This window comes from Megascapheus bottae, chromosome 23 (assembly GCF_031878675.1).
Source record: "Megascapheus bottae isolate mThoBot1 chromosome 23, mThoBot2.hap1, whole genome shotgun sequence".
In the NCBI taxonomy this organism is placed as follows: Eukaryota; Metazoa; Chordata; class Mammalia; order Rodentia; family Geomyidae; genus Megascapheus; species Megascapheus bottae.
Window position 1 is genome coordinate 18,217,995 of NC_143531.1, and position 25,709 is coordinate 18,243,703.

General features: G+C 36.4%; 1 protein-coding gene across 2 annotated transcripts in view; it reads right to left on the reverse strand.

Moving 5' to 3' along the window:
- The window catches only part of Grid2 (glutamate ionotropic receptor delta type subunit 2), a 951,510-nt gene that overhangs the window by 484,819 nt on the left and 440,982 nt on the right, over positions 1 to 25,709 (reverse strand). For both annotated transcript variants that reach the window (XM_090356798.1, XM_090356797.1), the window contains exon 3: positions 5,109 to 5,393. In XM_090356798.1, the coding sequence (XP_090212924.1) occupies positions 5,109 to 5,393 (285 nt within the window). The remainder of the gene's footprint in view (positions 1 to 5,108; positions 5,394 to 25,709) is intronic.

The window sequence follows — 25,709 nt, forward strand, 5'->3', positions numbered from 1 at the left end:
CTATCCTCAATTATGTAATTCAATTTTTGCAGAATTTATATCGAATGTAATGTAAATATCTATCATATATACATATATATGTCTGTAGGTGGCTCATAGTACTTTCAATGCCATGCCAATTTAGCCTGAATATGTACCTCATTTCTAGATGCTCATATGTAAGGTATTTGTAGGCTTTGGGACATTGCCTCTCTCTAATGAAGAGCTTTAACTTTTGAGCTTTTGATTCACATTAAATTTATGAGCTTATTTTTTTCACAGTTCAAGAGAAATCAATTTTATTTCTATAGTATCAAAATATTCTAGTAGCTGAAAGCCAGAACTATAGAAGAGAACGTTGGTATTTAGATTTGGGATTCTTGACTTCAAAGTTGCTTGATCCCCCTCAGCACTTTAATTTTTCATTTGCAAATGACAATAGTGGCAAGAATAACAATTAACTCAAAAGGCTATCATGGGGATTCTAGGAAAGATCGTGGATAGAACAGACATTCACTATATGGTTAGCCTTGGTTCTTATATTTTGGATGCTATGAATACATGATATGGCATTGAAATATTTATCCTAACTCCTAGAAAATAAAAATGTTCAGAGATATTTTCAATATTTCAGTTGCTGTAAGATTGATCACATTTTCTCTCAATTGAAGTGGCTGTTTTCTCACATAAAGTTGTCTCTGAAAATCCTATCTACCTTTAATAACCAAGATCAAAGTCCACCACAAAGGTGCCTTTAATGAGTACTGCCTAAATTAAGCACTTTTCTCATTATCCAGTACCAGACTTCAGGTTGCATCATAGATAACACTTAACCCACTCTTTCATTGGGAGACACAGCCCATTTTACCTCTTTTGTGAATCGTTAAGTTTCTCCAGCTCCTTAAAGGCTAATACTACATTCTATAAAACTTTTAATCTCATACCTTTCACTGGACTAAGCATAGAAGAATGGCACATTAAAAAAAATTAACACTCCTGATACTATTTTCAACCCTTTAAAAAATACCTTGAATCAACCTATTCAAATAAAGTTTCTTCAGTTTTTTTGCCTCTTTTCATCCCTTTACTTAGAATCAAAGGTACGAATTTTCTTTGTTAGAGAGTTTAAAGTAGATTTTTATCCTTTGCTCTTAATCATAATTAACTGCTTCTGAGAAAAGTATTTTTCTAATTAACTACATATAGATGCTGAGATCTTTTTTCTTTCTTTCTTTTCTTTAAATAAAGCATCTTTTTTTTTCTATCAAAACACACCTTTAGTAACATTTGGCCCCAGCAGGCTGCCAGATTTCATCTAGAGATGATGTTTAATCCATTCATTAATGAAAGTAATTCCTTTTATTTTTATTTTTTATTTTTTGGGGGGCTTGAGGCTTGAATTCTGGGCCTGGGGTGTGTCCCTGAGCTCTTCAGCTCAAGGCTACCATCCTACCCTGTGCCCCACTTCCCATTTTCTAGAGATTATTTGGAATAAGACTCTCTGGGCTTTGTAGTGCCCAGGCTGGCTTTGAACTGCAATCCTCAAATCTCAGCCTCTTGAGAAGCTAGGAGTACAGCATGAGCCACCTCACCTGGCAGGGAAGAAATTCCTGATAATCAAGATAAAAGTCAAGCACAATTCCAAGGTTTGAAGTTAAAATTGAAGACACTGATGAACGGAGATACAAATATATAGAGATCTTTTCAAGGTACAAGGTGTTTGGACAGTCTGATATTTATTTTGGACTCTAGCCTTGATTTTCACTACCAAGATTTATTGTCAGTATCAAGAGGACATTTTCTTTCATTAAGTAATGGTATTACCGGAAATAACTAATGACAGAAGCAAAGAAATTTTTCATAAGTTATTAAATGTGGTATCAAAGTAAATTTATCACCCCAAAAGAGAAAAAATATTTTTCACTTATTTTATGTAAGAATTGCTTTTATCAGGATTGTTTTGAAGACATTCAGTCATACAGTATAATTGTGGCATAGTACTCACTCAAAGAGAAACAGAGAAAGCATGGAAAATTACAAATGTTTGTGAATAATTCCATGGCTATGTTTTCAAAAATATATGTTACTCATCAAGAATAAAAATGTCTTCTTTTAGAAGTTTCTTACTGTAGTGCCACCAGGATTTAGAAACAAGCTACTGAGAGACTTTCTACACTATTCTCTGATTTAGAATGGAAGGGTTAAAGTCTCATTTTAAGGTTGCAAAAACCACACAAATAAAAAAAAATCATTCTCTGCCCTTTAGTTTATAGGATTATGTTAATAGTTCTGATTGTTTTCTTGCCCTAAAGATTTAGAGTTTTAAAATTCATCGTGCCAGTTTATGTTTCCTCAGAGACTATAAAATGCTATTGAAGATGCCAAAAGTCACAGACAGTTTGACAGGGCTGAATGGAAAAACACATTCTTAGCTTTTGATCCCCAAGTCTATGAGCTCACTGACTAAACCATCGAGTCCAGAATTTCAAATTCATCTTGCATTCAATCCTTCATTTTGTTGATGAACCAATTTTTATACCATTTTTTGTTTATTTTATTCATTTCATTCTCTTGGTTTTTGTTCTGTGACCCCTGAATAACACGAATTAAGTAATAGAAATGTGGGTTTCCTTCCTGGGAACTGGAGACAAAAAAAAACTGTCTTTTCTAGAGTGCCACAGAATTTGGCTGAATCCTACTCATCAAGTTTAATGGAACGTTGGCTGCCAAAACCCCATGCAACCTTTTGAATATTTGGGTGCTAAATGTGACTGCCAGTTACTTTCTTTCTCTGAATCCACAGGATCTCTTGTTTGTTGCTGCCCAGATTTCTGCCAGCCTGTGGGTTCTTCATTATATTGACAGTGCCTTATGACCCACTGTGTGACAGATCTCTGTTCCAGTATTCTTCTCAATGTTGGGTAGTTGAAGACAAGGTAGTATTCAATTTTGTAATGCTTATTTATTAGCTAAGGAAAACATTTTTTGTTAAAAATGTAAAATAAGTTTCTTTTCCCCCTTCCCTATTTCAAATAAAAAAAATGTATGTACAATAGATGATTGCGAGGGCTAGGGGGAGAGGAGAGGACACAATAATGAAAAGGGGTATCAAAGTTCAAGAAGTATTATACCCATTACCTGACAAATGTAACTGCAACCCCTCTATACGTTATCTTGACAATAACATATGTAATTACCCTTGAAAAATTAAAAAAAAATAAATCACACAGGAGAGAAAAATGCTTAGACTCCTTCTGAAGACCTAACCTTTAAATTTTATATGTTTCTAAATCTACATTCTTTACTCAGTTTCTTTCCCCTCATTTGATCATGCCCATTTTCCCAGTTTTCTTTCATATTGGCAGAAATATACTAAAAACTGCATTTGGAGATCTTTGAAACAAGTGAGTTAGCAAACAAGGAAGAATGTGAGGGAAAAAAATCATGATTTTTTGAGTACTTGAGTACTATCTTGATGTATTACATGCTGAGAAAAAAATGTTTTCTTCTCAAATTATGGTAAATTTAGGGACCATGTTTTATGTCTCCTTGGAGAGCATTGTTTCAACTACTTGGTTATTGTTCTTTTTTTAAATTATCATTAAGAGTGTGTGTGTGTGTGTGTGTGTGTGTGTGTGTGTGTGTGCACCATACTGGGCCTTGAACTAGGCTTGGGAACTGTCAGGGGGATTTTTCCCTCAAGGGTTGTGCTCTACCACCCAAACCACAGCTCCACTTCTGGCATTTTGGTGGTTAATTGGGTAAGAGTCTCATGGAATTTCCTGTCTAGTCTGGCTTTGAATAGCAACCCTTAGATCTCAGCCTTCCGAGTATTTAGGATTATAGATGTGAACCATGCATGCCTGGTATTTTGTGAATATTTATATTGAAGACACAATATTCAATTCTGATGATAAAGTATTATTTCAGCACCTCTAAGTTGATAAGTGGTGAGGAAGTACTAGATTCTACACAAAGGTTGCCAGATATTTTTAATATCTATAACAATAAATAAGAAAAGGTTACTTATGCTCAGTGTTTTAGGATTCATCAAAAATGGTTTCTGTAACTCCTATGTGGAAGCCAGATCTAAAATCTATGGAGTCATAATAAACTATACAGCACTCTAGGTATTCACACACCGTGAGACCAAAGAAAGATATTTGTGGGGTAGGGCCACAAAGGTACAATGCTTCTGTGCTTCTGAACATCTAAAAGAATATTTATCAAAATAAACACCAGGAAAGAGAAATAAAAGGGATGTTTTTCTTGTCTTTTCTTTCTGTCTTGTTCATTTATCTTGTTTGTGGAGGTAAGAGGAGACACAAAAGTGGAGAGATTGAGGATGAGGAGCTGCAGCAGTGGTGCTCAGAGAGTATGTTGAAATTAAACTACACAGCTTATGAGTGGGAACAGGAGGGAAAAACTGGTATAGAGCTAGGCAAGGGGGTGATATTCTAAAAAAAAACCCCAAATATATTCATTACCTGATTTATGAAAGGGTATCCCTTGTGCATATCACATTTGAAAAAAAAACAGTAAAAATATTTAATGTAAAAAAGGTCTATGTGTATATGCATGCCCACACAACCACACCCACACCCAGAGAGAAGAGAGAGAGGTGGTGGAAGAGACGGAGAGAGAGAGAAAGAGAAAAGAGAGAGAGACAGAGAGAGAGAGAGAGAGAGAGAGAGAGAGAGAGAGAGAGAGAGAGAGAGAATATATTCTCTATTGTATTTTTCCATGATTTCATATTACTTGTGAAACCGATATATGTTGTATATTTTATATATAAGTCAGACTTTTTAAACAATTTATAAAATAAGCCTTAGGTATAGGTATTTATTTGCTTATTTTTGAGATGAAGTCTTGCTAAAAGCAACTCAGTCTTGCCTTGAACTCTATCCTAGTTTGGTCCTCAAGTGCTAGGATTACAGATATATGCCATGGAGCTCAACAGGTATTGTGTTTTTTTTCTCTCACCATTTTAAGTGGAAAGGTATTTACCATGAAAAGGATAAACTTAATGACACTACAGATCTCGGGTAAGCCTCTTAAAAAGATTTAGTGGGAGTTGTTTCTCCAGCAAAAGTCCATGTGTGAGCTTCAGGAGGAGGCGAGACACTCACCATATTCACTGTCGTAGAATATGATGAACTTCTGCCAGGCGTACTCGGTGACCACTCTGAGGATAACGTCGTTCAGGTAGACAGGTGGGCGCACAGAGAGGGTGTAGTCGTCGTTCCTGGTGCTGCGGGTGAGGCCACAGCCACTTCTGGGGGTCCCCGCTGTGGAGCGCTGGATGAAGAGGTGAGGGATGTGCATGGCGTCGGCCAGAGACTGGAGAGAACCCGCAGATGTGCAGCCGATGGAACTGACCAGAGCCAAGATGCCTTGATTCATAAGTTCGCAGGCTGCAAGAGAGCACGGGGAGGCAGGCATTAGGATTCTCATGTGTGTTCTTTCTCTCCCCTCTCTTTCCTTCTTGAACAGCACTAAAGACTCGCAGAGCGATGGCTCAATTGGGTCATTAAAAGGAAAAGCCAACGCTCTGTAGGGAGAGATCCTCTAAGTCCAGCGTGGTAGTTTGAGAAGCCTAGCCTTGCTAGCTGCGTGGGTGACTTAGCTTCTCCTAACTCCATGTCACTATGTGCAGAGAAGGAAAAATACAATGAATCTGGTTAGAGTCTGGTGAGAGATGAAACTTGGCTCATCAGTATGTTATATTTGACCTTAACTGATTTTTAAAACATAACCTTAAGCAGCGTTTTCTTTCAGAGCTTGGATGATTGAGTGTTTAAGAAAATACGAAGAGTATAAAAATGATGAGTAAATGTATCATGGTATAATACTTCCATCCAAAAAGTCTTAAGTTTAAATTGTCAAACGAACCATTGTTTCATTTCTATATTCTTATCATGGATAACAGGACAAGAATTGTCTATTTTAACCTCCAGGTTTGGAAGGATTAAACCTCCAAATAAAAAGCAGTATATGAATCACACATGATAGGTAAATTTGTTTTAGCAAATTCCAATCAGTAACATTATAGTACTTTTGAATTTACCCACTGTCAGCTATCATCTGAAAATAATAAATGGAAAATTCCAGAAATGATTTAGAAGTTGTTTTTTTTTTTCCCAGTCCTGGGGCTGGAACTCCGGGCCTGAGCACTGTCCTTGAGCTTTCTCAAGGCTAGAACTCTACCACTTGAGCCACAGCACCACTTTCAGCTTTTTTCAATGTATGTGGTATTGAAGAATCGAACCCAGGTCTTCGTGCATGCTAGGCAAGCACTCTGTCACTAGATCAAACTCCTGGCTCTAAAAGTTTTATTTTGTGTACATGGAAAAAAACAAACAACAAGAACAACAACAAAATTCCCAGCATCTTGCCCAAACCAAGCTGAGTCACTTCTTTCTCCATGTAACTGGACCACTGATTGTCCAGCAACCATCTTGGACTTTTAATCAACTAAACCTCATCATAGGTACCAATAGGCAAAAATGAAATATATGTGATATTCAGTAGTATGTACCATTTCTATCTACTAGGGTTTATGGGCCTATTCTACTACCTATTCAATTCTGTTTGTAAAATCACCAAATAATTCAATACTACAGAGAATTTTTTTTGTTACTTTTAATTTTTATTTTATTTATGTTTTTGTAGGTCTTGGGGCTTGAACTCATCCTGGGCGTTGTCCTTGAGCTCTTCAGCTCGACTACTACCCTGCCCTTGAGCCAAGCTCCACTTCCTGTTTTCTAGGGGTTAATTGGAGATAAGAGTCTCAGGTCCATTTGTGCCCTGGCTGGCTTTGGACCTGATCCTGAGATCTCAGTCTCCTGAGTAGCTAGGATTATAGATGTGAGCCACCACGCTGGGCTTCTTCCTTGTTAGTAGTATAGATTAAAGCTAACAATCTGTTCTTAGTGGGAAATGATTGCATCACTTCAGTCCTACCCAAAGTTCTTTGCCGATTTGTTTCATTTTAATTATTATTTCATTTTTGTTTCATTACTGGAGCTTGCACTGAGAGCCTGGGCTTTGTCCCTGAGCTTTTTTGCTTGAGGCTAGAATTCTATTACTTGAGTCAAAAATCCTCATCAAGTTTTTTGGAGAAATAGTCTCTGAAATTTACTGCCTTAGACTGGCTTCAAATCACAAACTTTGGATCTCAGCCTCCTGAGTAAATAGGTAACAGGCATAAAGTATCAGTGCCTGCCTTACTTGTTTCTGAGATGTTGTTTGATCTGGAAGGCTTCAAATTTGCAATAGGAAAACTGCTTCTACCCAGGGAGTTGGGATTGCAGGCATATGGGACCACTCCTTATCTTGAAATCCATTACTTGTACACAAATACGTGAGTTGTAAGTAGATTACTGTTGGATATTATCCATCCTGCTGTACAGATTATGCTTCGAAAGACAGTCTACCCTTTTCAGGACTGCTATGTCTTGCCTGTTAAGAGACTGGATTCTTTTGAGATTCAGGGACATTGAATGCACACATCAATACATTAGAGAGTGAGGGCTGGATGAGAAGATCAGAGGTTCCCTCTGTGTGCTCCCCTCCCTACTTTCATCTATAAAAAGAATGCAAGCCAAGGACTTCTCAATGGCACATTTCTTTTCCACTGATACCAGTCTCTGTGATTTATTCCGATTATGCGTACATACTCACATTCCACATCCCTGCATATAGACTTTATTAGCAGCTGGCTGTCTTTGTGGTTCCAGCTTTTGAGACTTTAACACTACCAAAGATATTTGGAGGTTTTTTTTCCAATTGCCAAAAAGCATACTTGCATTTTTGTTGGTGTTGTTATTTTTTAAATTTTAAATAGCACTTGATATCAGAAACTTTTTTTAAAACCCCATTTTGGTCATGCAGCAGTTATAGAAGTGAAAGGGGCTAGAAAAATGTATACATTTTAAGTCAAAAGAAATTCACATACACTATCTTTTCTTTGTTTTTGTTTCTGAAAGTAAAAAAGTTTATATCTTCCTTGGATGGTATGCAAGTGAATTATCTGCAGTATAATAGACTTTATGGAAAGCTCAAGTGCAATAAACTTTTAGAAAGATCAAGACAAAGCCCAACAAAATCAACACCAGGAAATGGGTACGTGTAAATTGTGGGGTTAGAGCTAAGGGGAGAAGGCAAATCAGTGAAAGGGGAAGTAGTGAAGAATGTAGTCAAGAGTTCATTATATAATATACCAAAAACTTTTAAAAAGTAAGGGGAGAGGTGGGTAAAAAAGGGGTTCAAGAGGCATTATGCTCATAAGCTGTTTTGTTAAATGGTACCTCCTTTATATAACTACCTAAAGATAATACAAACGTTTTATTAAAGTTTGTATCTTGTTTAAGAAAAATGAGATAAAAAATATATAAAATATTTGGAAATGGATTGCTTGTGACTGAATGCTCATTGAGAACTCACTGAAGTAGTTTTGGATAGCATTACCTTCCTAAATGCAAACATTGTTGTTATTGTCTTTCTGGCTTACTAATAATGATTATTTTGTTTTGAAATAACTTGTTTACATATAAATGAAAGAAAGACGTGACAATTCCTTCCTCCAGTATTCTGAGCCAGAAACTCTCTAGATACCAGTGACATACGTAATTTTTAGATTTTGGACTTATATTGCAAATGCTTTTCCTTTGGAATGTATTGGTTTCTTTCTCTCTTTTTTGGTAGCTAACACTTTCTCATTATTAATACAGATTTATTCTTGCTAAAATAAGAAGGCTGCATTAAACTGTGAAAAAGATAATTAGGTTGAGCTCTCTATTGTGGGAAAATTATGTATTTTTGCTTAATTCCTTGATTATAAATAAATTTCAGAACTTTCAGGTGTCCTCAGCAGATTTACTTTTCTCTTTGGCAGCATGTCCAAAACTTAGCATTTAAATCATACTACACTCAAATAAGAAATGACAAAAGATAATCTTGCCTATGTTATAAAATTCTTCAATTGAAAGTGGATTTGAATGGAATTTTATCGAATAAATTGAACATGTCTATTGTTTACTGGAAACGTCTTTTGTTACACATGTATTAAATAAGGGCCTTTAGTTCTTTTGTAGGACAAATTCACTATATTTTGTGTAGCTGTTTAGAACTTTTAAATTTGTAATACAGTACATTTAAAATTTATTTTAATTTCATCAATATTTTGCTCCCTACTCTGCTTTGTAATGCTTTCTTTCTATAGCCTGCAGACTCATAAAATGACTGATTTATCTGAAGTCATTGCCTCCACATTCTGTCTACTAAAAGAGATCACTAGCTGACAGACTCTATACACCCAAAAGTTCCAGAAGACAGATGGGTGTAGAAAGCTCTATTTGGTGAGATTTGATCTTTATCTTAACAATCCCAGCTAGCAAAAAGTAAAGGTTAAACATAATTGTGACAAAATTGATAATCCAGATCATATTATATGTCTGTCTTTGAAACTTTTCCCCATCACTTTATAGAAATCCTCAACTTTAAAGTTTACTATTCTTAAAAATGAGAAGAAAGAATTTTGGAAGTTTGCACCATAATGAAATGGTCAATGTTTGAAGATATATTCATTTCAGCATTATGTATTATAAACACACATTATGTTATACAATATATAGTTATATGCAACAAAACATTACTTGCTGGTCTATTAATATATTCAAATTTTAATTCTTATATGACTAAAAAGTAATAAAATTGCTCTTCTTTATAAAAAAAGAGCTTCTTGGATATAGAAAAGATTCTTTTGAATGAGTTGCAAAACTTTCAATATTTTGTAATGAATTATATTTCATAAAATATGGGTACAATATTACCTCAAAGATAGTGTTTATGTTTGCAAAAGAGAATGAATGGCAAAAATATTTTCATTTATCTCTCTTCATTCCGAACACATTGCTAGAGTGCAGAGACCGTCATTCCTTCTTTCCTCTCTTCTCCATGTTGACTTGCTTAATGCCTACACATTTCTTGAAATGATTATCTTCAGATCTTCACTGTCAGTCTCTTTGTTCACCATATGACCACTATCACAATTAATAAGTCTCCAAGGTGGTAGGATTTCATACCCCCATATTAACTTTCTTGTCCTCCATGTTGTAAAACAATATGTTTTTCTAAAAATATCCTTATATCATTTCAATATATAACACTCATCACACATATAATATAGATAGACAGATTCATAGACAGACAGACAGATAGAAAAACAAGACAGATAGATAGAGAGATAGAGAGATAGAAACATACATACATACATGCCTACATATGACTATGGATGCTTCTGTCTTTCTGTCTGTCTGTCTTTTCTGTCTGTCTGACACTTTATTCTCAACAGCAATATGTTTCATACCCACTTAGTACTTGAGGAAAAGCACTTTTCCTAGCCCATAATGCTCCACTAGCTCCTGCTGCCTTTTATCTCTGACCCAAACTCAGGCTCAGCTTGTCTCATCCTCTTTCACTACAGGTCCTTTTTTGTTCGTGAAGTCAACTTTTCTATTTCCTCTGTCTAGAGCCCCATTTCTCCAGACATTCCTTCATCTTCTTCCCTGCAGGTAGTCTTTCTTTCCTGCAGCCCCTCATCTCAACAGCATCCTTCTTATTCTCCTGGCCTTTTGATTTTTCCTAACAGTTAACATCTACTGCATTTTACGTATCTGTTTCTGGTGTTACTTTTCTTGGTTTTCCTTATTTAAATATACGCTAAAGCACAGCAGGAGCTTTGTCTGTGTTGCACGAGGCTTCTTGCCCCAAACCTAGGGTAGATGCTGATGCATGTATGCATCTGACGCCAGTGTTTCTGGACCACTGAACACACAGTCTCATCCCACAGCCAATGCTGTGGCAAGTCAGTTAGTTTTGCCAGACTTGATGTGGGGAGACAGATGAGACACTGAGAGCATCTTTCCTTACCAAAATTGTCCTCTGCTAGGGGTACAAAAGATCCTGAAAGGGATGGGAGAATAATAAGAGCAGGAAAATGTGAAGAATTTGTTCGTAATAAAAGAGTTGTTTAGTATTCCCTGTGCACTCTATTCGGAATTTTTGATGTTCTCCAGTAATAGGATTAGCATATGTAAGATCCATGAGGAGAGAGATGTGTTTTTCTTATACTCAGATGTGCTTGGCATTTAGAAGAACTCAGTAAATTGTTCTAAATGTGTCAGCGCATATAATATCTAGTAATTTAGAACATGCAACTCCATGTTGGAGTCTTTAGAAGCATCTGCAGTTGCAATTTGTTGAATGGTCACTTATGTGTTTAGTCTGTACACAGTAATTCCTAATTTTATTTGAGTTAAACAAATATTTATTTTGATTTTGATTTTGATTTGAAGTCCTGGGAACTAACTCGGGGACTTGTGTTTGCTCTTGCTTATGTTTTCTTCATTCAAGAAATATAATGGTAAGTTGGCCAGAGTGAATCTAATTAGTATTTGAGAAAAAAATGTCCAAGATCAAAAAGAATATCCACATATATTACCAATTTGTCACCATTCCAGGCTTTGTTGTTCTGTTTTTCTTTCCTTCCTCCCTTCCTCTCTCCCTCCCCCCTTCCTCCCTCTCTCCCTCCCCCTCCCTCCCTCCCTCCCTCCCTCCCTCCCTCCCTCCCTTCCTTCCTTCCTTCCTTCCTTCCTTCCTTCCTTCCTTCCTTCCTTCCTTCCTTCCTTCCTTCCTTCCTTCCTTCCTTCCTTCCTATGTCTTGGACCTGGCTCATTAACTCAGAGTCTGGGTACTGTCCTTTAGCTTCTTCACTCTAGTGCTCTCATGTATGAGTCACACCTCTGGTTTTCTACTGGGGGATTGCAAATTCCTACCCAGACTGCCTTTGAACTATGCCTCTCAGACCTTAACCTCCTGAGTAGCTAGGATTTTGACATAAGCCATCAGGTTTCTCATTAGCATTCTTTGTCCCAGAATTGCCTCTGATTGTAATCTTCCTACCTCTGCTTCCCATATAGCTGGGATTATATGTGTGCATCAATGCATCCAGTCCAAAGTAATCTTTTAATAATATGTGTTTTAGATCACTTGTATGGAGGAATCTGCTTCAGTTTATAACGAATATCATGGTTTTAATGTAATATATTCATCCTAATTGATGGTAAGAATTTAATTGTTTTCTTCAATCTTTAATTTAATCTGTAGCTTAGTCTGATGGGAATTGACGGCACATAATTGGCAGGAGGTAGATCAATTACCACTTATACACTACCCATCGCTTCCACAGTTACACTGAGAATCACATTTCGCATAGTGTAAAATGTTCTTGGAGTTGTTTTCCTCATTTGCTTACTGTATATCCTCATTTCACTAATAATGTCTTCTAGTATATTATCAGAAGCATTTCTGTTTCTTGGAGAAAAATTGCCCAACTGCTGTCTGGAACCCTACAACAGGGTATAGGGGCAAAAACACTATTTAATAGTTAATCTAGGCCCTGCTAGCAGCAATTACAAAGTGAAAAGTGATGACTCCTGAAAAGTAGAGCATAAAATTTGTGGCAACTTTTTCAAAAGAGAGCCTCTTATTAATTAAGTCACACAGAGATGTTGTTCTCTTATGTATCTATAGATATACATATACATATATGTATATATGTATATCAATCTACAGACCTAATATGTATATATGTATATTTATATGCACACATACGTATACATAGTGGTGGTAGTGGGACTTGAACTCAGGTCCTGGGCACTCTCTGAGTTTTTTATCCCATGATCATTTCTTATATTTCACTCTATAAATCTGAATCTATTAGTGCTTACAGTGTGAAATGGGAGGCAAATAAGATCTGCTCACAGAGTTTTTTTTCTCCTCAAAGACGGCACTCTAACTTGAGCCACAGCTCCATCTCCAGGGTTTTTACTGATTAATTGGCAATAAAAATCTCATGGCCTTTTCTGTCCAGGCTTGCTTCAAGTTGCAATCCTGAGATCTCAGCCGCTTGAATTGGTAAGATTACCACCTGACTCACCACTACCAGATCTTTTCTTTTCTTTCTTTCTTTCTTTCTTTCTTTCTTTCTTTCTTTCTTTCTTTCTTTCTTTCTTTCTTTCTCTCTCTCTCTCTGTCTCTCTCTCTGTCTCTCTCTCTGTCTCTCTCTGTCTCTCTCTGTCTCTCTCTCTCTCTCTCTCTCTCTCTCTGTCTCTCTCTGTCTCTCTCTGTCTCTCTCTGTCTCTCTCTCTCTCTCTCTCTCTCTCTCTCTCTCTCTCTCTCTCTTTCTTTCTTTCTTTCTTCCTTTTTTGTCAGTTGTAGGGCTTGAACTCTGGCCCTGGGCGTTGTCCCTGAGCTCTTCATCTCAAGACTACCATCTTATCCCTTGAGCCACTGTGCTACTTCTGGTTTTCTAGTAGCTAATTGGACTTTAGTTCCCCAGGCTGGCTTTGAACCATGATCCTCAGATCCCAGCCTCCTGAATAGCTAGGATTACAGGTATGAGCCACCATACCCAGCTTTCATTTTTTTTAACAGTGTTGTGTGATGGAAAAGGCTTGTATGTAAATTATGTGTCCTAATTTCCTTTGTGTGTCATTCAGTTCAATGTAAGAAAAATAGTGTTTTCCCTAAGTGGCTGAATACAATTCCAACACCAGTTTTATATGACAATCTCCCTAACCATTGGCTTCAAGGCAAACATAGATGAGCTCCCCAAAGTCAGGCCATTAGGCCTGCTTTCCTCCCACAGTACCTTAGAATCTGTTGCTTTCAGAGAAAAGTGCAATTAAATGTCTGAGCTCTGAAATCTAGAGAATTCAGTGGAAGGGAAGAGTCCTCATTTTTCCACCTACTTTAGGTGTGAAGCTGTGTTGTGCCTCAGGCAAAACTACCTTTTCTTTTTGAGCTTTGGTTCTTTCATGCACTATCATGCATTAGATATCAGGGTTTTAACATATCTCTCCCTGAAGAATCACCTCTCTCTCTCTCTCTCTCTCTCTCTCTCTCTCTCTCTCTCTCTCTCTCTCTCTCTCTCTCTCTCTCTCTCTCTCTCTCTCTCTCTCTCTCTCTCTCTCCCCTCCTCCTCCCCCTCTTCTTCCTCCCTGCCACTTCTAAGTAAGCCTTCACACTCTAACTTACTTGTTTAGTTAGTTCTTTTCTATTTCTTCAAGATGATTTTCTTTCTTTAGTTTTTCTCATGTTGAAGTTGGCTGCTACTACAGGATCATATGTTCTTTCAGGCTTACAGTGAAATGAATACAATACATTTGTTTCCACTATACCTATTTGAAAGTGTTCTAATAATGTGGAGAGCTTTGAATATTTTTTTTCTACTGCCATGCATGAGTTGAAGGCTCTTTCAAGGAAATAATTTAAGTGTTTGTAATAAAACCACTTTCTTCTCCCCAAATAAGAAAAGTAAAGGTTTTTACATAATAATTTAGTGAAAATTTCCTCTTTCTTTGGTCTCTTTTTCTTTTTACTTTGGGAAAGAAATTAAGTTGCATGTACTTATATGTCAAAGAAGAATATCTAGAAATAACCTTACTTATAATGATATTTTTCTTGATTTCCATTCTATGAGATAAAGATCATTTTACACTTGATAGCATGTACTATGACCTACTACACTGAACTTTCCTCACAAACCATATCCATAGAAATCATTCTAACAAGAGTCAGAAGTTCTGCTGACAAACTACACTATTAGGAAGGGCAGATAATAGATAGTTAGACAGGATCTTTAAACAGAAAAAGCTATAAGAAAAAGGGAGTAAGTATGATGGTAGAGGAGATTATGAAACACTGTTGGTAGAAGGAAAGAACATTAGCTATATGATATGAGAGTCCATACTTCAAAAAAATTCAAATTTCATAAAAGTTGTTTCAACTCAAATTTTCTTTATAGCAATTCAGAAATGTCCAATTTCTTGGCATGTTATTATTTTGTAATTTTATTTTATTTTTACTCAATTTTCTAAAAGCAATCAAAGCAGTTTTCGATCATGGCCTGCCTGGATCACACACTCCTCTGCTTAGAAGAGATGAGCTCAGGGGCCGGGAGTTTGGCCTAGTGGTTAAAGTGCTTGCCTAGCATGCATGAAGACCCGGGTTCAATTCCTCGGTACCACATACATAGAAAAAAGCCAGAAGTGGTGCTGAGGCTCAAGTGGTAGAGCTCTAGCCTTGAGAAAGTCCAAGGACGGTGCTCAGGCCCTCAGCTCAAGCCCAGGACTGGCAAAAAAAAAAAGTCTCAAAAAAAAAGTTTCAAAAAAAAAAAAAAAGAAGAGATGAGCTCAAGGTAGTCAATCTCCTTGGCTCTTCCATGAATCCAATCCCAGGAAGCAGCTAAAATAATTAAAGCTATCAACTTGAAATGTCCTCTCACAGTGAGCAAATAAACCAGTACAAATTGTAGCTGTCCTTGAAACATCTTGCTTATGAGTGGCATGGTGTCAGAACAAAGCCAATGTCAACAGCCCACAAATGAGACTGTCTTTAAAAGATCAATTATAATGATTTAATAAACTAAGCCTATGTTCTCTGTGGAGCTTACTAGAGTTACCAGTGAAGTTAAAATAGAAATGACATTTATTAATAACATGTCAAAATACATTTTTAAATTTAATGCATTTTCTTGCCTATATTCTTCAATTATACTTTGCATAAATAATAACACTATGAATATAACTAATACGATATGATTTGGTGAGGGGAATTGGGAGAGAGTGAAACAAAGGAGGACACTGAGGCCTGGGTGTCAGCCCAGTTGTTATATATGTATGAAAATAGCATAATGCAACCCACAAAAAAACTGTCACAAAATTGGGGAAGAGTGAAAGAGAAAAGGGGACTGAACCTGATTGTCATATTTGTATGAAGTATCATAACAAAACCTCCTCCAGAAATAAAACATCAGCAAAGTCAACCTGGGTCACACTTATCCTTCAATTTGTTTGAGGTTTTATAGAGCACTGTTTGCTTCCTTGGGCCCACGAATCAACAAAGAACAGGAACAGGAGAAATGCTTGGCATTTGTATGTGTGCTTGTTATTGTCTCTGAAGTAACTTCGCAAACACTTGGGAAAGACAGAACAGATCAAGAACATCCTGACTAAGGGAAGTCTTCCTGAAGAACAGCAGACCCTTGTAGGACAGACCAGATCCCAAATGAGGACAATTGCATGAAAAAGGGATTGCTACACTTACCTGATGGCAGTACTAATAAATTCTCCTGGATGCAAGAGAAATAAATGAGCTAATGACCAAGCAAACCAGATCCTGACCAGGATAATTTAATAATTATGTGTAGCCCTCTACCCCTACTCCACATTCCCCAGCTATTCACACCTAGAACTGACGTCTGTACCATGCAGACAGATGGCTGAAAGCTGTCTTCCCGTGGCAGGCCGATACAATGCAACTGGACTCTTTGCTCTGCTCACTACCATGTCTCTATCAGGTACAGAGAGATCAGTGGTCAGGTCTAATAGGCAGAACTTCTGAAAGTTGAGCCTAAGGTGTGAAACTCTATTTTCAATATAGAAACAATGAAAGCAACAATAACTATTTTGAAAACAAACTTTAGCTAACTCATGAACTTGTTATTATATTTAAAAGAATGACAGCCAGTTCCTTACAAATGGAAAGACTTAGAAAAAATCATATTAAGTGAAGTAAGACAGACTCAAAGAAACATAGGCTCAATGGTTTCCCTCCAACAACAGAACAAAATCTAGACACAAGGCCATATAGTATGACGCTAAATGAAAGGACCTCCAGGACTTAGAAACAAAAACCATATAATGAGTGATTATTGTCCTTAATGTACTATGTTATCTCTCATCTCTTTTGCTGTGCCTTGGTTATCTCATATTGTTACAGTATTTTACCTTGTTATCTGATATATTGTAGATATGTTTATCTGGTTATTTGAAACAGGATAGGGAAGGGGGGAAAACAAGGTGAGAGATGGGGGTTGGGGCAGGGAAATGGGGACCAAGACATGAGAAAGAGTATCAATGTTTGTGAAGTAATGCACCTTTTATGTGGTGACTAAACTGTAACCCTTCTATTAATTACAATAAAATATATGGAAAAAAAGAATGACACCCAGGATGAGAATGTTGTAGTCATGGATTCAAAATGGTGTGGATTTCATTTCTTTTCAAGTTGTTGATATGTGGAAAGGCCCTCCCCAGTGCAGGGAATGGAATGAAAGGTCTATAGGTTTGTGGAAACCTAATCTTTAATTAGTAATTCAGAAGAATGCTTTCTACTTGGATCAGAACAATACAGGGTCACCTAATCTGTCCTCTGAGTTTGCCTATTTATCAAGGAGACTAACCATGGAAGGGACGGTTTCCATGGGTGAAGAGAGAAATCTAACATTCCACAAAACTTTAAGTTTACAACCAGACTCATAGATTGGGCAGGGAGCTTTTGAGTGCGCATACAAAGTTAGCATATTCTAAAACTGTAGTCAGTCTAACATAATTCATAAAATCAGAGTTTTTCGTTTTTACAAAATAAGCATTATGGTGACATTGTATATTACTTTTTCTAAGGAGAAAAATAAAATTTAGGAAAGGGGCACTTATAAAAAAATGTTAGTTTTACCTTTTATTTTTGCAATGATGGGGAAAATAGAAGAAAACTAGACAATATACTATTTTAATGTAACAAGACCAACACTCTTGCATTTTCTTCAGGATGTGGTGTTGTATTTAACATATTTAATTTATAATATAATAAATACATATACAAATGGATACTACAATGATGTTCTTTTAAGAATTTGGATAGAGGGGGATAGATCACATAAAGAAATTTTGCAAGTCCACTTCGTAGATCTATAAAGTACAAGAAGAATGTTTAGCAGGTTGGTTTTAAACAGTAAAGAATTTAAAAAACATTAGCCAACCCACAAATGCAAGAGACAGTCCCTGGTTTTATAAATGCAAAAGGCTACATAATAAAATTGCATCTATTCCCAAAGAAGCAAATAGTTATTACAAACATGAACTGCACTGCCTGTAATTTTTTTCAACTGATGGTAATTCATTAGCATGATCCTTAGGATCATTTCTTGTCATTTCCCACGATCATTTCTTATATTTCACTCTATAAATCTGAATATGTTAGTGCTTACAGTGTTCAAATGGGAGGCAAATAAGATCTGTTCACAGAGTTAGCAAAACCTAATGACACATTTGCTACTATGAGTAAAAAAAGTCCTAAAGTATCTTATAAAAAGTATCTATTTTCTGTACCTAATTTGCAGTAAAATATCCCCTAAGAACATGATAATGTTCATCAAATATACAAAAAGAATGCTTTGTGTATAATATTGGTGATCAGACGTGCAGACCCTGGGTGTCAATCCCTTTTGATGAAGGACATCATAAGATGAACACAGTTTTAACGTGCACATTCCTAGACAGTGAATTTTCTCATGTATTTTGTTTTATTTCCAGTTCCTATCCCACAGAAAGCTTTTGTACATCAAAGTGAAACCAATGTCAAAAGTCAAAGCCCCACTTCTGCTAGTTTTGGGGCTTGAAACAGCTTGTAACCCTGGTGCTGCTATATTGACTTGGGGTTTACTCTTTGAGAATAAGAATGTCTTTGCCACAGGTAAATTCTTTGTCGAGAGAGAGAGCAAGAGAGAGAGAGAGAGAGAGAGAGAGAGAGAGAGAGAGAGAGAGAGAGAGAGAGAGAGAGAGAGAGGCCATTTTATGTTGTAATTTTACAGATAATGATGAACCACAAGAGAAAAATATGAAGCCAAATCCCACAGGTACCATTTATGCAAATCATCTTTTTTCTTATTAAGAAAATATTTTGCTTTTACTATCAAGGTCAATTTTCTTTCTGTACATGTAAATTAACTCTACAACTACTTAACTGTTCAAATGCAAAAAAAATGCCCACTTTTTTTTAACTAAAGTGACATTACATCTTTCTTCTTTGTCTCAAGATGCCTTTGACCAAATTTAGTTACATTTTTTTAATATGACTGAAAGGATTAGAATTACCCCCAAAATATTGTGAAGAATTAGAGACAGAGAATGGCATGGCATTATGTGAATATTCCATTCATATGACCAGAGGAATAATAACCCCAGAAAACTCATTTTAATCATGTTATTTGATAAATTGGAAACTTGTACTTCTGATCATAAAGATACTAAAAGATAAAAGGTAGGTTTGGCTTGATGTTGGTATAGTTGGTGTGTGTGTGTGTGTGTGTGTGTGTGTGTGTGTGTGTGTGTGTATTTAAGTCTTTGTATGAATCCTAGGACAGTTTTATATACGATTGATGTGTTATTTCTTTCTGTTTCTTTTTCCCAATTTTTTTTATTTCTGGAAAGTACAAAAGGTGATAAGAAGATGAGAATCTCTAACACCAATTAAATATATTTTCAAATTATATTGCCAAATTTAAGGTGTTTTATTTTTTTCTATGCGTAGTTGTCTGTGATTTTCCTGTTATACTAATGCAGCCAGATGAGTCCAAATGCCCTTTGGAAAAACTTTGTTAGACTGGATTATAATTTGTAGGAAGAAGAGAAGTAATAGTAATTCTGTAACTGCCTCAGTCTTTACGGCGAGGCAGCAAATTTCCATGAAACAATCACCCCAATGGAATTCCCATCTGTGAGAACTGCTTCTCAGATTTGTTTTATATATATATATATAATATAATACATGTAATATAAAATATATATAATATATAATATAATATATATTTAGTGTAACTAGTTACTTGGTATTGGGTAGTACTGTGGGCAAATTACTATTTCACTTCTGGGTTCTGGATGCAGTGGACTGGAGAAGGAAGCTGTCATGCAGTTTTGACCACAAGTGATGTATATCTAAGCACTCCGGAGGAAGGGCATACACACCGGGGATGTCTGGCTGAAAGAAAGTGTACCTGTGTAGAATTACCAGTGACCGATTCCTGTCTTCTCCTTTGGGTTCATTCTGAGCACCCATCACCCTCAGCAACTCCAAACTTCAAATAACAGAAATGTCAACCTATGTCACCATCTCTTCATGGTTTCCTATAGAACTTGATCCTAGGTTTTGAAATAGATGACTTTTTAGAAACAAAGCTATCGATCTAATATCCAAGTCAGTGAATGGAAAATAACAGATAGTATTTCCTTCTATTCAAACACATTATTTTGTAAGGACGTATCAGCAAGAAGGAAATCTCTAGTTCTGAATGAGAGGAACTGGAGGAAGACAAGGAAGAAATCCCATTTCTCTACAGCTGGAAGAATCTATTTTTTGTTTTCTCAATAAAGAAAATGAAGTTGACATAGCTATGACAACTTACACTGAGGTGGCTTCAAATCTATGAGGCCCGAGGGACAGAGGCTGCTGCTAACCTCATTAACTGGGGAGTTTAAGTGCTGTCAATTAGACACAGAGACGTTTACAAGTAAACAGAAGCTGTTCATGCCAAAGCAAACTCTCTCCATCAAAATATCTAGCTGTGCTTTGACCAAACAGAGACTTCCTATAGACCTTAATTTAAACTATAACCAGGAAGAGAATAAAAAATTTCCCTCCGGAAAGGATAAATTCAAAAAGGTAATTTGTGGGCATCTTGAATTCTATATGAAAAAAAACTATTAAAGATGGCTGGGGTCTGGCTAACAAGTAAAAGAAGATATCAATAAAGAGATGTATCATTCATATGTATTTATTATCTTGCTTTGTGCAGAAATGTGATGATGATATTTTAAAAGTACAAAGAGATAATACTGCTTAGATAACAGATTGAGAAAGGTTGAAAAGTTTTTTGACTAATAGAACTATTTCTCTCATTTATCTTTTATGAGGCATAAAACAAGTATTTAATTAAAATTATTTTTTACACAAAATGCTAACCAAATTAATATTTGTTAAATGTATAATAAAAATTCCTCTGTGTGTGTGTGTGTGTGTGTGTGTGTGTGTGTGTGTGTGTGTGTGTGCCAGTAAGAGGGCTTGAACTAAGGCCTGGGCACTGTCTCTTAGTTTCCTTGCTAGAAGCTGGCACTCTACTGCTTGAGCCACAGCTCCACTTTTAACTTTTTTTTATTAGAAATAAGTGTCTTTGAACCTTCCTCTCTGGGCGAGCTTCAAACTGAGATCCTCCAATCTTGGCCTCCTGTGTAGCTAGAATTGTAGGCAGAAGGGTATGATTTTTTTCAGTCTGTTATCTAATCAGTATTTCCTCTTTGCACTTTTAAAATATCACCCTCTTACTTCTGGACAAAACAAGGTCAATGAACACATAAGCATGATACATGTTTATACTGACACCTTCTCTCACCTCTTAGCTAGACTGCAGCCCACTTTAACTGTTTTTTTTTTATGTAGTGAGTGTGTGATATTCAGGTATCAAAATGAATCGTCATACAGTTAAACATAATTTAATTCAACAAGTAGTCAAGTTATCCTCATCTGGAGGGGTCAGTTTTGCTTCTCAGGGTACATTTGCTAATGTCTGAAGATGTATACTTTTTAATACCAGGATTCAGGGGTGGGAAAGGAAACTGGCAGGGTAGCTTGAGCTGTTGCCCAGAGTGTTACAACCCAAGCAACATTCGTCAGTTCGATAGCTTTCTTTTTCAATGCAGGGTCTTTTCCTCCTCCTCCCACACAACTAAGACGTGGGTAGTTCAATGGGGAGCCATGACAAAAGGGAGAAACATAACCTTCATCTGAAATCTTCAGTGTCTAAACAGTGTGACTTTCATCTCCACCATTAGCGGAAGCTGCAGAATCTTACTAAGTTTTCTTCTTGCCCGTGGGAACAGGTGAAGGTGTAATTCTCATTTACCTTAATTATGTTTCTGCATTTCAGCCATGACTAGAAATATTATCAAATGCAAGAGTGCACCCAGCATTAACCTGATTGATATATCTACACGACAGATACTGGCCCCTCAGGAGCTGGAAATTACTGAGAGCCCCTGGGGTCTCCTGAGATTGCTTGTGCTGTGTGGTGAAATCTTGCAGGATGATTTCTTTTTTCCTACAATGGGTTCAAGTGCTATGCAAATGATAACACATTGTCAGCCCAGTTTGAATACACTGTCTTTCTGCTGAAGTGAAAATTGCTAACATTCTGATACCACAAAGAATTCAGTGGCAGCAACCTATTTTAGAATATAGCTATTTTAATACTCTGAACATACATAAAGTCCATTGAGTAAAGAAAAATGCTTCTTTGGAACAAGCTCCCAAACACATTTTAGTTAGAATATTTTAAATAATTAAAAATTACTTGTGTAATTAAATTTAAAATAATTTTAAAATAAGAATTTAAAAATGAAATAATACACAGTATGTAATGTTATATATAATACAGTCTATCATATATGATAAACATGCATGATATTTAGTTCCTTTGCTTTTCTGTGCAGTTTACTTTTTGTGTTGTTTATTAAAATGGATGTAGCCAATGATAGTAATAAGAGAGTTTTTATTATCGGCTTATTCTAATGAGCTTATACCCAGAACTAGTGCTTGAAAACTATTAGCAGAGACCTATAAAACCCAATCCTCTTTACTTTCTGCTATTTTCTTTCTTGCTGAAGTTACTTTTCAGCTTTTATATACTCAAGTTTTCATATTCCCTCATAAACTGCGTTCTAATCCTGGATGACATTAACACTTTTCAGGTTATCCTATAAGGGAATAATTCCTCACTACTGACTAATACAATAAGAATAAACAGTAGTTACAACCAGAAAGAGGTAGCAAGGAATAAGACACAAGAGAACGCAGGTTTCTGTCCTCATAATGTTCAACATTTCAGAATATCATGCTTAAAAGATCAGAATAACATGCTTAAAAGATCTCATTTAGATCTCAATGGAATCTTCCTATATGCCAATTCTCTTTTTTATTTTTACTCATTTATATTTTGGTGTTGGCAGTGTTGCTTGAACTTAGGGACTCATATTTTCTCTGAGGCTCTACCAAACCTGAGCCACACCTCCACTTTTGCCTCTTTTATTTGTTTGTTTGTGTTAGTCCTGAGGCTTGAACTCAGGGCCTGGGCACAGCCCAAGTTTGAGCTTCACTCCTAGCTTTTCTAGAATTTAATTGGAGATAAGAGTCTCATAGACTTTTCAGTCTTTTATAGCTAGGATAAGAGGCATGAGTCAAGGGCACATGGCCTTTATTGATTTATTTACTTATTTTTGATTAATTGTGAATAAGAATCTCACCTATTTTTCTACTTAGTTTGAATCTTGATCTTCAGCTCTCAGGCTTCTGAATCGCTAGGATGATAGCTTTGAGCTCCTGACTGATTCGGAGGCCCATACTATTTCATTTGGGAATAGAAAGTAAACGTAAACAATCAGCATGCATCTTTTGGTAAACCTCCTAAAATTGTAAGTCAGCTATCTCTTAGCTGCCACTGGAAAACAATAGTACAAATCTGACCTCCATGAACCAACATACATGCTCGACCATATGTTGCCTTTATGTTCCACAATACTTTTCCTTTTTCATTTCGGGGGAGGCTTGAAATACTCCGTTTTGCATAACGGCCCATCTGTAGCAAATCTACACCCCTGCAGGTTTCCAAACTGCTCTGAGAGATAAAGATGTCACCACAACACATATAAACCTAGGTGGGACCTTAATGAGTTCAGGAGCTGATGGCATCATTAGAGCAGCAAAGGATTCACAAAAGCAGCATGCTGTAAATTAAGTGTACAATTCAAAAGGTGACTGTGGCAAAGCTAGTCTCATAAAGGGGGCTTTATTTTTGTAATCATCAGATCTGAGAGGAGACGACATTGCATATGAGTAAGATGGGCAGACAGCCTGCAGCTAAGCACTAGTAAGAAATTTCAGAGAATACTTACAATGTTTGGTTTCCTAAACAAGCAAAATAAAACATCTTAAAACTTTATTGCTCAAAAGAATGGAAGTCTATGCTGGTTATTTGAAAATATGACGTTGGAAATCGATTCATTTAATAAAATGACTTTAAGTGAAGAATGGGTTGTTCAAAATTGTCAGTTTGTTTTAAGTCAAATATAGAGTTCCTCCCCCCCACACACACACATTTTGCCCCTGGAAAGAAAATGTAAGACAGTTCTTAGCCAGGTTTGAATTAGGTAAGTTATCAAATTGATTATCAATTTCGTAAAAGCTACTTTAAAAAACTATGTGGGTCAACAAAGGCCTTATTAATCTAAGGTCATGGAATGGACTACACTAGTAATCTCAACTACAGTATTAATCTCTGCAGTTCTGGACTGTGGAGGGAAAAACTGAAATTTTTTGTAATACAGGAACTAGGATTGCAAGCAAGTTGGGCAGGATTCAGAAACTCTCATTCCACTTTGCAGGAATCAAAAAGGAAAACCAGAATGGAACAAGAAAACTCTGTTTTGGCCATCTTATGTGTATATATAATATATATGTATAAATATGTATTCTATATGTAGAATAGAATCCTAATGAAGGCTTATCCAGTTGTCTTTAGTTGCATGGATGAGTGCTGATAAGTAACAGTACTTGAATTTTTGGAAACAAAGGCAAAGTTTTTTGCTTGAGGGAACAAGAGTCCAACCATAAGAAAATAAAAGAGAAAATGAATCATTGCTTCAATTTACTTAATTTTGAAATTATCATTTGAAGGTTTTTTTGGTGAGTTCTGGAGCTTGAATTCAGGGCCTAACCACTGTCCTTGGGCTTTCTCAAGGCTAGTACTCTACCACTTAAACCACAGAAAAGCCTTGGGTTTTTCTATGTGTGTGGTACCAAGGAATTGAACCTAGGCCTTTGTGCATGCTAGGCAAACACTCTACCAGTAGGCTAAACTCCTATCCCTCATTTGAAGATTTTTTTTTAAAGGATTTTTAAAAATTTTCCTTCTTCTTTACATGATCTTGGATTAAGACTTTTATTTTCTTCTGATTTTTCTTAAGCAATTTGATAATATGCCACTGAGACAGGTCAGGGCATGTGACTAATAAGCAATGCATAGTTTGGGGACACATTGGCTGAAAAATGACATAAGAAAATTTGTGTGAAGAAATACAAGCAAATCCTAAGTGAGGCTGGGTGTGAGGACATTTTTGAGTGCATTATCTTCCTGTTAGTTGAGGCGGGATGTCCGGCTTTCATGATACATTTTAGGTTAGCATTAGATAGACATGCTATTTCCATGTTCTACTAATTTCTCTCAGCATCCTTTGCATCCATCCCTACTCTCCTTTCTAAATTTATCTAGTCAGAAATGAAGTAAAACCTTTTATGAAAGTCAATCCTTTTGAAAGCAAATTCCCATTTCTCTCTTGTCAATAACTTGTTCAGCAATCTCAGACAAGTCACGAAACTGTCAATGTTGCTGTGTCCTCATCTGGAAAGCCCAGAGAATCGCAAGAACCTCTTCTGCATGGTTGACAGAGACAGCATCTGATAGAAAACAACATCTTCCCAGAGTGAGGTGAAGTGTGCAAACAGAAGCCTCTCTGCCTCTGAGCTAAGAGGCCTAGAGAAGACAGAAGGAAAACTTCCTCTCAACCTTTGAAAACAGCATCCAAACTATCCATGTGCCTCAAACCTAAACTCAAGCTTTTCTACCTGCATACGCCTATGTACTCAGCTTCTCTACTTGAAGTACCAACTGCTTTTCTTTTTGATTCATCAGTAATATGCTTGTTCCCTCCCCACCAAGATACTGACCACATAGAACAAGACTTTACTTGCTATGGCTATTCTGCATGCCAAATTAAGAGGCA